Source organism: Macaca mulatta, chromosome 9 (genome assembly GCF_049350105.2).
Source record: "Macaca mulatta isolate MMU2019108-1 chromosome 9, T2T-MMU8v2.0, whole genome shotgun sequence".
Lineage (NCBI taxonomy): Eukaryota > Metazoa > Chordata > Mammalia > Primates > Cercopithecidae > Macaca > Macaca mulatta.
The window spans coordinates 129077147-129093480 of NC_133414.1; the positions used below are offsets into that span (position 1 = coordinate 129077147).

At 39.5% G+C, this 16334-nt stretch overlaps 1 protein-coding gene across 3 annotated transcripts in view; it reads right to left on the reverse strand.

Annotated features, from left to right (window-relative positions):
• Positions 1–16334, reverse strand: part of SHTN1 (shootin 1) — a 119668-nt gene that overhangs the window by 84507 nt on the left and 18827 nt on the right. For 2 of the 3 annotated variants that reach the window (XM_015148276.3, XM_015148272.3), the window contains exon 2: positions 8952–9004. In XM_015148276.3, coding sequence (XP_015003762.3) covers positions 8952–9004 — 53 coding nt within the window. Of the gene's footprint in view, positions 1–8951; positions 9005–9097; positions 9451–16334 lie in introns of those variants that run through there. The other variant, XM_077947613.1, reaches the window with a different exon arrangement.

Genomic DNA, 16334 nt, shown 5'->3' on the forward strand with positions numbered 1-16334 from the left:
CAGAAGATATATCAGATATATCAAATAATATCCACATGCACAAAAGCATCTCATATATTTACATATGTTTTATGATACATCTAGTATATATAAAAATATGAAATGAGGCCGGGTACAGTGGTTCATGCCTGTAATCCCAGCACTTTGGGAGGCCAAGGCGGGCAGATCACGAGGTCAGGAGATCGAGACCATCCTGGCTAACACAGTGAAACCCCGTCTCTACTAAAAATACAAAAAATTAGCCGGGCGTGGTGGCAGGCGCCTGTAGTCCCAACTACTCAGGAAGCTGAGGCAGGAGAATAGCGTGAACCTGGGAGGCGGAGCTTGCAGTGAGCCAAGATCGTGCCACTGCACTCCAGTCTGGGCAATAGAGAGAGACTCTGTCTCAAAAAACAAAGAATATATGAAATGAGAAGAAATATATAACATTTATGACAGTAGTTGTCTCTTAGGAGACTGGGAGGGGAATGGGATGAGAAATGATGAGAACTTTCAGTTGTATCTGCTGCATTCCTTGTTTCCGAATTTCAAGAGAACAGTTCTGTGCAATGGGTATTTGTTATACTATCCTCTGCCCTTTTCTGTCCTTTCAAAATATTTTAAAAATAACAAAGTAAGAAGCTTGCAGTTCAGTTTTCCCCTTTAGTCGCTAAAGAACCACTGAAATGTCATACTGTCCCTGCTCATATGGGTAAATGTATTCTGGCAAGAGAACATGAAGCAAGTACACAGTGTTAAATTAGCAAATCTGGTTACTAAATCCTGACTCAGGATGCCTCACCCAGTCAAAATGAGTTAGGTTGGACCTAACTTATTTCCTAAAGGAGAAGGCATTTCTTTGACTAAGGTTTTCCTGTGGCAATCCCATCCTCTGTAAAAAATAATAATAATTCTGTCTAACACAGTCTGTAGTTCCAGCTTAAACCAACAACATTTATGATTTTTTGGTGTTTAAAATTCTAAATAGTAGAGTTCTAAATTCGCATATCGGCTTTTCTTAGCTCCTTCCTCAACCCAAGGGGACTACATTAGACATCATAACCCTTAATGATAGGAGACCTCTGGCCAGCGGTTTCAGGAATGTTCCTGTCATTTTCTAGAATGGGCTTCTGTTTGTTCTAGACTTCCCCACCACCCCTACCAGTCTGTCTACCTTCCTCCAACAACGCACAGTATAGCATAAGGCACAAAAAGAAACCTAGTTTCCAACTAGGCTCAAACTCCTGAGTCATGATTGCCAAGTGAAATATATCTGGTGCTTTACTTTCAAATTAATTTAATATTTCTTAATCTGGCATATCTGAAAAATGTGAGATGTCTTGTAAAAAACTGTCTTCATTTAAAATCTGGTACTTGGGAGTGTTGCTCCTGCCTTAATGTCACTTGGTTCCCTCTATGTAGCTCTCAAAGCTCTACCTAAAGGAATTAGAGGTTTATTCAATTCTTGCTTCAAACAGCCAGAGTTTTTAGTGAGACTTTGAATGACAAAAGCATTAAACAGGAATGGTGCTCTATCTAGTCAAATCTGAAAAAGGTCACCAGTTGACATCATACACAACCACTAATGTGATGCATGACAATTTTAGGTAGGCTTGTACTAGTTGCCCAGAAGAAAAACATTAGGTCCATGCTCTCTGCTATGAAGGCCCAGGGAGACAAGCTCAGGTTAATAACAGGTCTCAACATCAGTTTTATTCCAACATGCAGGTAGCCCATTTCTATAGTCCAGCTATATGTGTTCACACTAATCCTATGGTTATCATCAGCAGATTCACAAGCTGTCTCCCATCCCCAGCTGTGTTCTATCAGGGGTCTTCATGTTGCTTTGCTTTCTATTTTCTGCAACCACATTATGCTAGAACTGGCAGCCACAGAATTTACCATCTGTTATGCTGAAAGGGGTGTGAGTTGGGGGTGGGGAGAGTCTACACATGCTGCAAATGCAGCTTACTTATTCTGAACCAGAACTGAGCAAAATATGGAGGATGTACGCATTTACTAAAAGCAGAAATCCAAACACCCACTTATTTCATCTTTTTAGGTGAGCCCAGAAAAGAAACTTGCAAATTTTCTCTCATTCTACCAACAGAGGGAAGTCAGCCAGGATTACGGGCCTTTTTGGAAGAATGTTTCATCTTTACACCACACAGAAGCCCCTCACCCATCCCACCCCTTCCTCTACCCTGCTCACGCAGCTGCACCATTTGTAAAAACTGCTTCTTTTTGTGTGAGAATTGCTCATGAAGACTTTGCAATAGCAACAGATGTTCTTGGGCCTACATCACTTAATTATGATGCCCAACGATTCTCTGCAGCTCAAGGCTGGGGTAGAACCCAGTGGCACAACTGCTGGCTCATGTAAGCAAGCTGGATAACATTACATCTACTCTAGAGTCTCTATTTGGCTCTTTATGAAGGGATGAATTGACCGGAGGTTGGCCTTGCTGGTTTTGAAAGCCCTTAATATTAGAAGCCCTGGCTATTTTCCAGATCTCTTCCTTGAACCTCATCCAGGCAGATACCTGGCTTCTGAAACTAAACCAGGATTTCTGAGGATTGGCAGACTGATTTGCAGAGAAATAGCCTTTCCAGTGTGAATTAGTGTCTTCCTTGCACCACCCACTCCCCAAAATGGGCAGCTCAGTTATTCATCCCCCTCTCACATATTCATCCAACTACCATCAACATTAAAATGTCTGCTTCAAAGGGCTCAGCAGAAGTACAGATAACTGATATAGACACCAAGACATCTTTATATTCTGTTGTACGTATATGTTACGCAAGAAAAACCTCAGCATTCTGAATTGTATCTAACTTCCACTAACATAAATATTCATGCTTGTCTTCCTGGTGCACAAATGCATCAGAGGGTTACTAGCCTATACACAGGGCAGTTCGGGGCCCAAGAAGTGTATATATGCACCGCATATGCACAATACCAAGATAGGGGACAAGCTATACGTAGGCAAGTACATTACAGTTGACTGAATCAGACCTTTAAGCAAGTATCTACTATAATCATTGAATGTCATTATTTCCTTCCTCTGAGAACTGAACAAATTTATACAGCCTCACACAGCCCAGCCACCATGTCAAACACTGGGCACAATACATGAACACAATAGACAATGTGTTCTGACAAAAACTTATGATCTACCACGAAAGATCAACAAATGAAGTAAGCAATTCATAAGGACGCCCGATATAATGTGAGAAGTACTGCCAAACCAGAACTGAACAAAATATGTACCCATTTCCTAAGGAACGTACAGCAGAGGCTACAACGCCACTAAATCTGAAGTTTAACGCTACACCATTTTTCTTGAAGTTCATTAATGTCCAGTTACAACAGTTAAAGATGTAAACATGCCCAGCATCAGAACTGTGTGTAATGTACCTGTTTACCTGTTTGAGAGTCCTCGGCATACAGTGAAAGGACCATCAATTCACTTTTAATAGTAATCAACGATTCTACTGCTCCACCTGTGTAAGTCTGGCTAGCACTGTGCTTTCTGGATTTCTACACTCTTATCCGTGAAGAATACGACACATTAAATCATTCCCACTAGGATGGAATTCCTTTCACTCTCTTTCTCTTTTGGTGTTCTTCTTTCTTCCAATTCAAAGTTCTTTCCCTCCAATTTTCACAGGCAAAAAAGAAGTGGTAGCTGCCCTCAAAGCTGTCTTACAGCATTCTCCAAATTCTAGGTATTGTGTGTTAGATGGAAACACATGTCATCAGAACAGAGATCCTTGCTCTTTGTTTCTAGATAGATTGCTGTTAATAAGAGACTCATTTTCACTTTCAAACTGCTAAGTAATTACTTTTTCTCTGGCACAACCACTTGCCACTCTGTCTCAAAGAAACTGCATGTATGTGGATGTATTATGCATGAACAGTTAGCATAATGGATGCATATCTTGCTCTTTAAAGTGGCTTCTTTATTGATTTTTTTTTTTAAATAAAATACTTTGGGACCTTCATCTCTGACTATTACACAAGAGGAAGAAATTTCAACAATAGACAACTGAGCCAAGATGCAAACAGTATCATATATCCTGCTTCTTGAAACGTAAGTCTTGGAAAGTGTCTGTCTCATTCTCTTTTCATTCATTGTTCCTGGCAAGCTGACAGAACCGCCTGATGCACTGTTACAGTAGCTCACCCAAACGACTTCTAATCAGCCACTTAAACATTTATGCATTTCAAAACTTGATCTCAGAACATAATACTAAACATAAATACTTACTATTTAAAGGCAGACATTCTTCTATTATACAGATTTCCTTCTTTTTATGCACTCTCCACACACAGCCCCACCCCCACCACTCTGAGAAACGTGAAAGCTATTCCATTCAAAGCTCAATGACGCTTTTCCCCCCATATAGGAAAAAAACCCAAACGATTATGACAAAGATCCTGAGTGAGTCATAAGAGAATGCCCTTCAATTGTGGAGGCATGACTAACATTTGAATATGGTGATTGCTACACAAGCAAAGTAAACCATTTTATTTGGTTGACTGCAAAATATATAGTCATCTATTTTTCCATACCCCAAAAATATAAATTTGAAGAGTTGTTCACCTCAGTATGATAGGCTGTTACTTTTTCACATCCTGCTAAGTCCATTTAGAAAATGGGCAAAAAATAATGGAAAGTAGCTAGTAGCACTATTGCCATAATCCCCATTTATCTTGATGTTAAAAAAAAAATTCATTGTGTTTACATTTTAAGGCAACCCACACCATTTGCTTATACTCTAATATTTTGATAATAATAAATTTTGCTTGATAAATGTGATACATACATAAAGAAATATGCAGATGTCTTATTACCAAAAAGGCAATAAATTCTGCTTGTGAGAGAGAGAGAAGACTTTGAAAAACCTAAGTGACATTTATTAAGCCAAGCATTAAAGACTAGTAAAAGTTTATCACATGGAAAAGAGTAGGAACCTTGTCTTTTTGTTCTTTGTCCATTGCCCAGCCATGCTCTAGGCAATCACTCAGAGCAGCATAATTGATCATGGTTATTTGTCAGCTTACTTGGGGTCCTCATTAGAGTGGTTTTACTCAAGAGTAGGACCTTCATATATTTTTCTTTATAAGCCAGTACTCAGAAGGCATTCAATAAAAAGTTTTCCCTTCAAAAGAGCTTTCCTTATAAAGTCAGATTGACTCCATCCTCAAAGTCACTGATAAAAAACATAAAAGAGTCAGCAGTTTCCCTAAAATGGAAGAACTGCAAAAAAAGAGAAAAGATCCATTAAAACACTGGTCCATTCCCCCTATCCCAAATTTCCTGCTTTTATCCTTGGGATGCATTATGCCAGAATGTATATGTATATATACAAGTACACATATACATATATACACACATATGTGAATGTTTTGACATAAGATTGACTTGGTATTTATATTCAACTTTCAGTTTTTCAACACAAACCAATAGTTGGTAAAGACAAATGACCCAGAAAAGGATCAAGTCTGATAATTTGCTGTGGAAAACTCATGCACTAACAATACAGAATTAGAATAAAGTTAGGACCTTTGTGGAAGAAGAGTCAATAAGCTCCCACTGTTCACCTGCTTCTAAAAGAACATCTTGTTCAGAAGACCCATGTTTGAATCTAGACTCTGCCATTATCTGTGTAACACTGGGAAACTCACTCAAGCCCTGTGGTACTGTTCTCTCCTCTGTGAAATGGAGCGGACACACTGCTGTTTGGAGCATGAGACAGGGATTATGAGAGAGCATGGATGTCCTATAGCAGCTTCTTACTCCATGCAGCCTCTAAACAACTGCTTTCCCTGAAGAGCACCATGTCAGACCACTTGTCCCAACACAAGAGACTCCAAACAGAGCAGGAAAAGATCTTACTAAAGGAATCACAACCACCACCTCTTCCCATTGATAAGGTTCATGGCCTGGTGACAAAGATAGTAGACATGTGGAAAGGAAAAATACCTTGCAATTTTTTTTTTTTTTGGCTTCCTCTGTTCATTCTAAATTTCCCTACATCGAATTAACCATGGCAAAAGCAGTCTTACTTTAATTTGCTGTCCCTGAACAATTTAACTGCACTCTGGTTTGGGGCCACGAATGAAAGGACGGCCATATGTATTTGCTGATGTCAACTGGACAAAGCTCACCCAGCCAGGCACAAGAGAGTGCTTTCCCAGAGAAAATGCTGTTCTCCATTTACCACCTCCGGAACTAAAGCTGCTTTTACTCATTCTACACTCTATAAAAGGCTTTTATTATATGCTTCCCTGCTTTGTAACACAGCCCCCCCCTTTTGAGGAAAAATCTGCAGTAATAAGCAAGCTAGTCTTTTAACAGAAGATAAACAAAGTGCAGTGAACTTAAAACCACTCTACTTTGTTTTACCCAACCACACAGCATTCCATATTGCTTTCGTTTCTTTTCTTCCCGTTGCTGTTAATAGTTATTTTTAAAGAATTACAACAGAAGCAGGTCAATAATGCCTACAGATGTCATGAAAGTATTAGGCCATACTCTATGCAGAGAAACATGTAAACAGTTAATGGGCTGAGGTAATTTATAATCCTCCTTTTACCAAATGCATTTTACCTACAATTCCACTTGCATAACGGATGATTCACTTAAAACCTCACCGCAGAAAGTGGCTGTCAGTTAAACAACCATCATCTCTACCAACAATAGATGTTTACAGAGCACCTACTATGTATTTTTAGGGCACTGCTAGGTCTACATGTAAGCAAGGATTAAAGAAGAATAAATAAAAAATTTAATCTTCTTCCTCTTACATTATTCATTTGCTTCTATCATCCTTCTTTCTCTATTTTATGAAGACACCTGTTTGCTTTCCCTCCTCTTACCTTCTAGGTTAAGTCAAAGAGTGCTCCTGGATTAACCCCTCCAACTTGCTTTGTTCTTCCCGTGGGTCAGGAGCAGCTATGAAAGAGACTCAATGACTGGTATCATCTCAGCCTCTTTGTTCTCCTAGAGCTGGAAAACAGCTGAGTATCTTAGAGCAAGATGCTCAAGTATCCAGCCTAAGCATTACCAACTAGGTTTACTTTGGAATTTGGGGGCATCAGGAGCCCAGGATCTAAGAACAACCTCCTTACCTGTTTATGTCCTCAGGACAGTTGTGATTTTGCATGGTTACAGGGCTGGAATTAGAAATCTTGCCAAACTACTATTTTCAGTGACTTTCTTACTGTGTGTGTGTGTGTGTGTGTGTGTGTGTGTGTTTTGAGACAAGATCTCACTCTGCTGCTCTGTGTGTGTGTGTGTGTATGCGTTTTGAGACAAGATCTCACTCTGCTGCTGCTGCTCTGTGTGTGTGTGTGTGTGTGTGTGTGTGTGTGTTTTGAGACAAGATCTCACTCTGTTGCCCAGGCTGGAACACAGTGATACAATCATGGCTCACTGCAGCTTCAACCTTTAGGTCTCAAGGGATCCTCCTGCCTCAACCTCCCAAGCAGCTGGGACTACAGGTGCATGCCACCATGCCTGATTAATTTTTTAACTTTTTTGTAAAGATGGGGGTCTCACTATGTTGCCCAGGCTGGTCTTGAATTCCTGGTCTCAAGTGATCCTCCCACCTTAGCCTCCCAAAGTGCTTCTTACCATATTATGTATGTATGCACCAGCCCCTTCTAACATGGATGTTTTTATCACCTCCACCTACTATTCCCTGAATGACCTGATGAAGGCAAGAGAAGAAACTTAGGATTTCACAGAACACCAAGGATTTATTTACAAATGAGCAAAGGAGCCTTAAAACTAGGTGAAAAATAATGATCTAAAAATCCATTATAATCTGCTTTGAACTAGAGTACTTACCATTAGTATCACCAACCATACTACAGCTATATAGGTGGCAAATTAATAGTGAAAAAGTTAAATATAATTCTACAGAGCCCAATAAGGGATTCCAAATATCTCATACGTTTTACAAGTATTTAGCTTGCTGCCAGTTTTTATTATAGCTCTTACTCTGAAATTTTAAAAATGAGGTTTCACAATTTATAGCAGTGATGGCTATCTTCTGTCTTAATATCGACTAAGGACCTGTTTTACTAATTTTCGACCAGGGATATTATGTTCTGAAATATTTGGCCTACCCAACAAAGTAATTTTTTAAAGTAAATTTTGTTTGCATCTAAAACCAAAAATAGGCAGTTGGCTTCCTCTCTATTTTTCATTTGCTATTCAGTCCCTCTACGTTTCTGACCTTAGCCTGTTCTTCCATTTGTCGGCTCCCTAAATTTACAAGAAAAAAAAAACATATATATATATGTATTTTTTATTAGCTATATATATTAGCAAGCATTCACAAACCTTAAGATATTTTCAGTGATAAGAAGGATACATTTTGTAAGGTAAGTAGAATTCAATTATTTAACAGTTAAAACAAAACTGACAGAGCCCCTGAAAATATTTACCAGACTTCCCCACCTTCACAGTGGATGCTTCTCAACTTCCGGTGTATTATTCATATAAATAGAAGAAGCAGACATACAATGATTTATGGAGGTATTGGGGCAAAATACCAATGACTAATTACAAAGAGTTTTCTCCAGGATCCAATGTGTCTAGGTCCCAAAGTACATGTATCAAGCGTTCAATTCCACTGACAGAATCCCAAATCTGACTGTTAGGGGAAAAGTACGATTCCTGGGGACTTGAGTTGCTTGGCCTGGTGCCTTGCTGCACATTTAGCCATGTAGTTAATCTCCCAGAGCTGCACCCACTGTGGCATGCCTGCTATTCTTTACCATCTGGAGCCTGGAGTTGGTATTAGCTTGAACCACACATGCAAGAGAAAAGGGAAGAAAAGAAAAAAAAAAACAACCCTCATTCACATTTAACTGAAATTGGTGACTGAACAATGCACTATGCCGCCTAGGCTTTTACACATGTAAGAAAGGGTGGAAAAAAGGGTAAAGTACAAACCTTCTCCTTTGTTTTCTGGTTCTCTGCTCTAAGGTCTTCATATTCGCCTATTGCTAAAAGAAAAAAGGAAAGCAACATTACAACACTGTCAAAAGTTTACTGCAGGGAAACCTGGGGAATCCACCTAACCCCCATTGTCTTCTTACTAGGTTGAGGTAGGGTGGAGAAGAGGCAGCAGAAAAGGGGCTTCTGTTTTCATCTTTTTATTCTGTAGGGACAGGGTCTCACTATGTTGCTCAGGCTGGTCTCAAAACTCCTGGGCTCAAGCGATCCTCCTGCCTTGGCCTCACAACGTGTGATTACAGGCATGAGCCACCAAACCTGGCTGGGCTCCTGCTTTTAACAGTAAAGAAGAAAAAGCAGACGTGAGCCCACCAAATTAAATTTCAGTTCTCCCTAGGTCATTAGGAACACCCACGAGCCAGGTAATTCTCCCTAGGTCATTAGGAACGCCCACGAGCCAGGAGAGGTGACATATGACAAGCGATTTCTCCTTTCTGATGCTCAGCACTTGGTCCTGTGAAAGCATTCGGGCAGGTGTTCCCTGAAGTTCCTCCTAGCACTGTTAGTCTGTGGTACTATAATCAGAGGTTTATTTAGAAAATCCGCCTGTAGAAAGTAGAGTAGGTTTGCACACTCGACTCAATGTCACACGTCTGCTTTATTCACAAGCAAAAAATTTATAAAGGATTCAGCTAAGAACTATTTTCAGATAAGATTGTCAGTCACGACCAGAAATTCAGACTCCTTTCACTAACTGGGGAAGATATGTTAAACTGTTTGGAAATAGTATCCACTACGTAGGGGGCACAGTTGTGTACTTAAAATATTTTATTGACCAAAAAAAAAAAAAACAACCCTAAATCCCCACATTCATCTTTAATCAAAGCACCATTTTTAGGTATCCCTACAGTTGAGAATATAAAGTTTTGAACACATTAAGTGAGAAGAAAAAGAATGGCCTAAGATCAATGACAGAGCAGAACATCTGAAGTAAGTCTAAAACTGTGGCTCACCCCAGGGCCGGCACCTTGACTGGCACGAGAAAGTCAGTGAATCATCAGGTTGATTTTCTTTTTTTAAGAGACAGGGTCTTATTCTGTCACTTAGGCTGGAGTGCAGTGGTACCATCATAGCTCACTGCAGTTTCGAACTCCCGGGCTCAAAACAATCCTCCCACTTCAGCCTCTTGAGCAGCTGGAACTACAGGCACATGCTACCATGCCCAGCTAAATTTTTAAATTTCTTGTAGAGATGGGGTCTTGCTATTTTGCCCAGGCTGGTCACAATTTGAACTTTTGTCTTTATGGATTTATCTACCAAAAAAAACCCCTCAGTTCTTCTTTTAAGAAAAAAAAAAAACAGAGCTTCCTATTTCTATGAATAATCTAGAAACAGAAATAAAAAATCTGAAACCAGTGGCTGCAAGAACATCGCAGATAATCTGGTCCTTAATTCCAAAAATGTACAATTCTAACCACTAGGGCAAAGAACACCCCAGAAACAGATGTTTAACATGGTAAAGCACATGCCTTGTTTTCTCCTCTGGTGATCGAAAGGGTTCAGAATGGCTACTGTGATGGTGGCACCAAAGTCCTAAAATCCAAATTCAAATTGATGAATATTTATGACATTATACCACCAATGTCCAGAAGTTTTATTAGTATACCAGGACCACTTAAACAAGAATTAATGGATAATTTTATTGAAGCCACATTCCAAAAGAATCCTTGAAAATTAGTCCATAAAATAAGTGAATGTGTACATGTAAAGATATAGTTCTTCTGAAAATAATTACATTTACAGTCTGGGCGTGGTGGCTCACGCCTGTAATCCCAACACTTGGGGAGGCCAAGGTGGGCAGATCACTTGAGGTCAGGAGTTCAAGACTAGCCTAGATAACATGGCAAAATCTTGCCTCTACTAAAAGTACAAAAATTAGCCGGGCGTGGTAGCACTTGCCTGTAGTCCCAGATACTTGGGAGGCTGAGGCAGGAGAATCATGTAAACCTGGGAAGCAGACGTTGCAGTAAGCCAAGAACGTACCACTGCACACTCCAACCTGGGCAACAGAGCAAGACTGTATCTCAAAAAACAAAACAAAACATTTTCAACAGAAAAAGATTTGACTGACCTAGAATGAAGCCCTCTGAACACCAGCTCTTCGTCAGCCCTGCCACACATACCCCAAGAGCTAAGTATAAACTAAATCGTCTTGGAGGTGAAAAACCAATGAAACATGTCCTTACCTTTTTAACAGAAAGAAACAAGAACTAACTAATAACTTCTCAAAATATTCACTTACACCACCACTGGGTAGTCTATGGCCATGATCCCATATCTTATTACTATATCTTAAATTGTTTCAAAAAATAGATATATAAGTATTCTATTAAGAGACTTTGATTTTAGGTTACTTGACATTTAAAAGTATCTGTAGATGAAGTTGAAAACCAAAATTGATTTAATGTTCTATTATTGGTAAACTGCTTTACAGACATAGAGAATGAACAATAAAGGTTTATAAAACCATGTTCTCAGCCAGGTGCAGTGGCTCATGCCTGTAATGCCAGCACTTTGGGAGGCTGAGGCGGGCAGATCATCAGGTCAGGAGTTCGAGACCAGCCTGACCAACATGGTGAAACCCCGTCTCTACTGAAAATACAAAAAAATTAGCTGGGCATGGTAGTGCGCACCTGTAATCCCAGCTACTCAGGAGGCTGAGGCAGGAGAATCACTTGATCCCGGGAGGCAGAGGTTGCAGTGAGCCAAGATTGCACCACTGTATTCCAGCCTGGGCAACAGAGCAAGACTCCGTCTCCAAAAAAAAAGAAAAGAAAAAAAAAAGAAATAAAAAACCATGATCCTCAATGATCTCATATTGACATTAAGAAATTTTTTCTATTTAAAACATCACATAATGGTTTTGAAGTCTTTTTTAAAATACCAATACTATTCTTCCATTATACTGCCAATAGAACCCAGATGAAACATTGTAGGCTCCCAATTACTGGGTATTTATGAAAAGAATTAATTAAGAATCTTAATTCCAGCCTGGGCAACAGAGCAAGACCCTGTCTCCAAAATAAAATAAGATAAAATAAAATACCATGATCCTCAATGATCTCATATTGACATTAAGAAATTTTTTCTATTTAAAACATCAGATAATGGTTTTGAAGTCTTTTTTAAAATACCAATACTATTCTTCCATTATACTGCCAATAGAACCCAGATGAAACATTGTAGCATCCCAATTACTGGGTATTTATGAAAAGAATTAATTAAGAGTCTTTGAACTATCATATTTTAATGAAAATCACAGAAAATATGCTTTCTTGTGACTATGTACAACTTTAAAGTAAGGTATAAGGAAAGGAAAGGAAAGTATGAGAAGAATTCAACCCTTGCTAATAAAACCAAGCTCACTACCATAAACAACAAGTACAGACATGCACGCACATACACACACGTATGTATCATAGTGGACCCCTAACCCTAACCTCAGCAAAACTGGCAAAAACTGAAGTGATCTATATTATTCAGCTGCTTCTTTGGCAATGTTACGGGGTCGCAGAGAAAGCTGCCTTCTTGTTTCAGAACTGGCTTGCAGTCTGAAAATTTTAAAAACTGAGCTTGCACAGCTCCAGTGATTCCATCAGAGACATCCTCCAAATCCTGAACTCGCCAATGCTAAAGAGATTAATCTGGTCGGGTATGGTGGCTCATGCCTGTAATCCCAGCACTTTGGGAGGCCAAGGTCGGGGGAATCACTTGAGGTCAGGAGTTCACAACCTGCCCGGACAACATGGTGAAACTGCATCTATACCAAAAATACAAAAAAAAATAGCCAGGTGTGGCAGCACATGCCTGTAATCCTAGCTACTCAGGAGGCTTGAGGTGGGAGGATCACTTGAGCCCAGGAGGCGGAGGTTGCAGTGAGCCGAGATCATAACACTGCTCTCCAACCTGGGTAACAAAGCAAGACTCTGTCTCAAAAAAAAAACAAAAAAACAAAAAAACAAAAACACAAAAACAGATGAATCTAACCAATTCTCGGCATATGAAAGGTACTTGCAGCTTGAGAGCTCAAGAAGACTTCATCTCTCACATTTACAGGTACAGTATATTTCACTGTACTATAAGGTCATATAGGACAGTAATTAAAAAGTGCATCCTAATGACAGCCTGAGCACTTACTGGCTAGGGGACCTTGGGCAAATCAGTGAATCTCTCTGACTCTCATGTTCCTCATCTGGAAAACAGGAATAATAATTACACATCTCTCATGGTGTTGTTACTAAGAGTAAATGAGTTAACATATGTAAGAGTATTTGGGCATATTAACTGTTCAAAACATGTTAGCCATGGTTATTATTACTGATATAAGTACATCAAATCCTGTGTTTACAACAAAAGAAGTTAGGCTATTCCCTAATGCCCTCAGCCTCAGGCTTACTTTTGTCCTGCATGGCAGACAGGAAAAATTTCCAGGGTACTTCTATCCTCCACCAAATAAAGGGAGGGGAAAGGGGGTTAAAGATCAACTGCACACAAAGTGTTGCAGTAAAGAAAGGTGGCAAAGAAGTAAAAGCATTTCTGAGAGCTGTACTTGTCAATCCTGGCTACACACTGAAATCACCTGGGGGGCTTTTAAATCATATAGATGCCTTGCCCCTGCTGCTTCAAGATTCTGATTTAACTATTCTGGGGTAGATCCTGGGCATCCAGATAGATAGATAGATAGATAGATAGATAGATAGATAGATAGACAGACAGACAGACACACACACACACACACACACACACATACATACATACATACATACACACACACACACACACACATACATATATACGTTTAGAAGTGAGAGCCCCAGGTAATTCCAATGTACAGCCAAAGTGGGCTGTAACATAACAATATAGAATGGAAGAAAAAGGAAGACGGTGGAGAAAACAAGGAGAAGAGCAGGCAGAGCATGTGTTTCAAGAATCATGCTGGTTTTCTATTTTCTAACTCCTCGACGCCAAGAAAAGTTTTCTTTCCAAGCTGCAAATCATGACATAGCCAGCCCAACAGGCAGCTGAGTAGACTTAGTTGTTTCAGAAATGTGACAACTAAAGTTCATAACTACAAGCCAGTAACACCTCTAGCTAGGGTTAATAAGAATCATGCTTTGTCTGGGATTTTGTCAGTTTTAACACTGAAAGTTCAGCATCCTAGGAAACCTCCCAGTCCCACGGAGGCTAATCACTCTACCTCTAGCACTCTTTCCAGACCAGTATTTCCAACCAATACTTACCAGACCTGTGTGGTCCAAAATGGTAGCCATTAGCCACAAGCAGCTATTTAAATTTTAATTGATTGAAACTAAAGAAAATGTAAAATTCAGTTCCTCAGTTGCAGAAGTTATATTTCAAGTGCTTGATAGCCACATGTGGCTAGTTAGTGCCATAATGGACAGTGGACACAGAACATTTCCAACATAGCAGACAGTTCTACCGGCAGTTCTGGGCCGCTCTGTCAAGAGGCTCCACAAGCATCTCAAACTCAACTTTCAGAAAGTGAGCTCATCAATTTCCCTTCTCTACTCCCTGTATGAAAGGTCTTCTGTCATTGGTGTCATCATCTACCTACCTAGTTCTCAAGATAGTACCTGCAGGATCACCCTTGAGTTCCCACTTTTTTCTCCCTCCTAAGGATCATCAAACTGCTCAAACCTCTAAAAAATATCTCTGCAATCTGCCCTTCCTCTGAAGCTGTTATCTCTGCCCTAACTTAGACACTCAATAATGACAAAACCCTCCTATCTAGTTCTAGCTTCCTTCTATCCCAAGGGCATTCTTTACATAGCAGTTAGTTAACAAAGCAAGCTGGTTATTTCATGTTTAGAAACTTCCAAACACCTTATCTTTACTGCCGGAATCCCACTCTACTGCTCACTATTCAATCTCAAGGGCCACACCCAAAGTCCCAGTGCTTCCCTAAACCCAATACCTCTCATTCTTAGGTACCTTTGCAAATGTTTTTCCCTCTGCCTGCAAAGGCTTTCCCTACCCCATCTTTCCTATCTCCTCTTTTTCGATGCAATTCACTGTTACTTCTTCTAAGAAGCCTTCCCCATATACTTCATGCAAAATCAGCAGTTTTATCTTGATATATCATCAGAGTACACTGTTCATATAGCTCTATTAGAGCATCTACATATAACATTATAAATTATCTGTGCACAGGCCTGTTTTCCTGTCATTCTTCCCACCCGATTCACTGCTATATATGTCTTACACTTATATGAATACCAGAGTCCATGCCTATACTGAATAAATGAATTCAACATGTTGAATATGTTCATATAAATCTGTGAGGCAAAACAATCCAAATATTAACATCCTCATTTTACAAACAGAGACACAAATGCATAGAGAAATCAAATCCCACAACACAGAATGGTAGTGGAAGCACCAATCTACTGACTCCCAGAGTCATTCATCCAAAAAGACATTACTGAGCATTTCTGTGTGCAATGCACTAAAGCACTGGATCAGAAATAATTCCCTTGGTTAAAGACTACACCTTTCTCTCTCCAGATTCTGATATCTAGGATCCTGTCTGACATATAGCTTATTCGATAAACGTGTTAAATGAAGGAAGGAAGAATGGATCTAGGTCTTCACATGAGCAAATCATAGAAGAGCACATACTCTCCTCCCCATGGTAAGAGTCTCTTACATCATATATTGTATCAAGATACTTAATAAAAATGAAGGTTTAAATAGCCATCAAATGTAACCAGAAAACACGACCTCATGACAGCTTCTAATGTAGATTCTCATCCATTCCGTCTGCATCTTTGATACTCAGGGAGCTTTGAGATACCTCTTACTAATGGGGAATGAGGACATGAGTCACAAAAGATAGTGTTCAATTACGACATTATTCCCTTCTGTACACATCCCAATGGGTCGTCCCCTTATAGCCAGAGTAGAAAGAGAAGGCATTTGTACCTTACTTGTTAATTAAAGCATTCGAAAAGCCATGGAAAACACTGATAGAAAATCTGATCAAAAAACAAAGGTGAGAGATTTCATATCCTGAAAAGAAATTACGGCAAACCAGAAATTTATTCATTACATGGTAAAACACACAGTTCAGTGTTAATAAATTAATGATACTTAAGAAGTACTCTCAGCAAACTACATTAATGACTTCAAATTAACCAAGAAGAAAGGAAGAAAACTGAGTATCTTTAAAATACACATATAAATCTGATTTCTGGTCTGTCATGTAAGGAGCTTGTAAATCCTCATTCCATCCTCACAACAAAAAGTAAGAACGAATTGAAAATCAACCACTCTTCCTAAGATCTACCAGATTATTAAAGC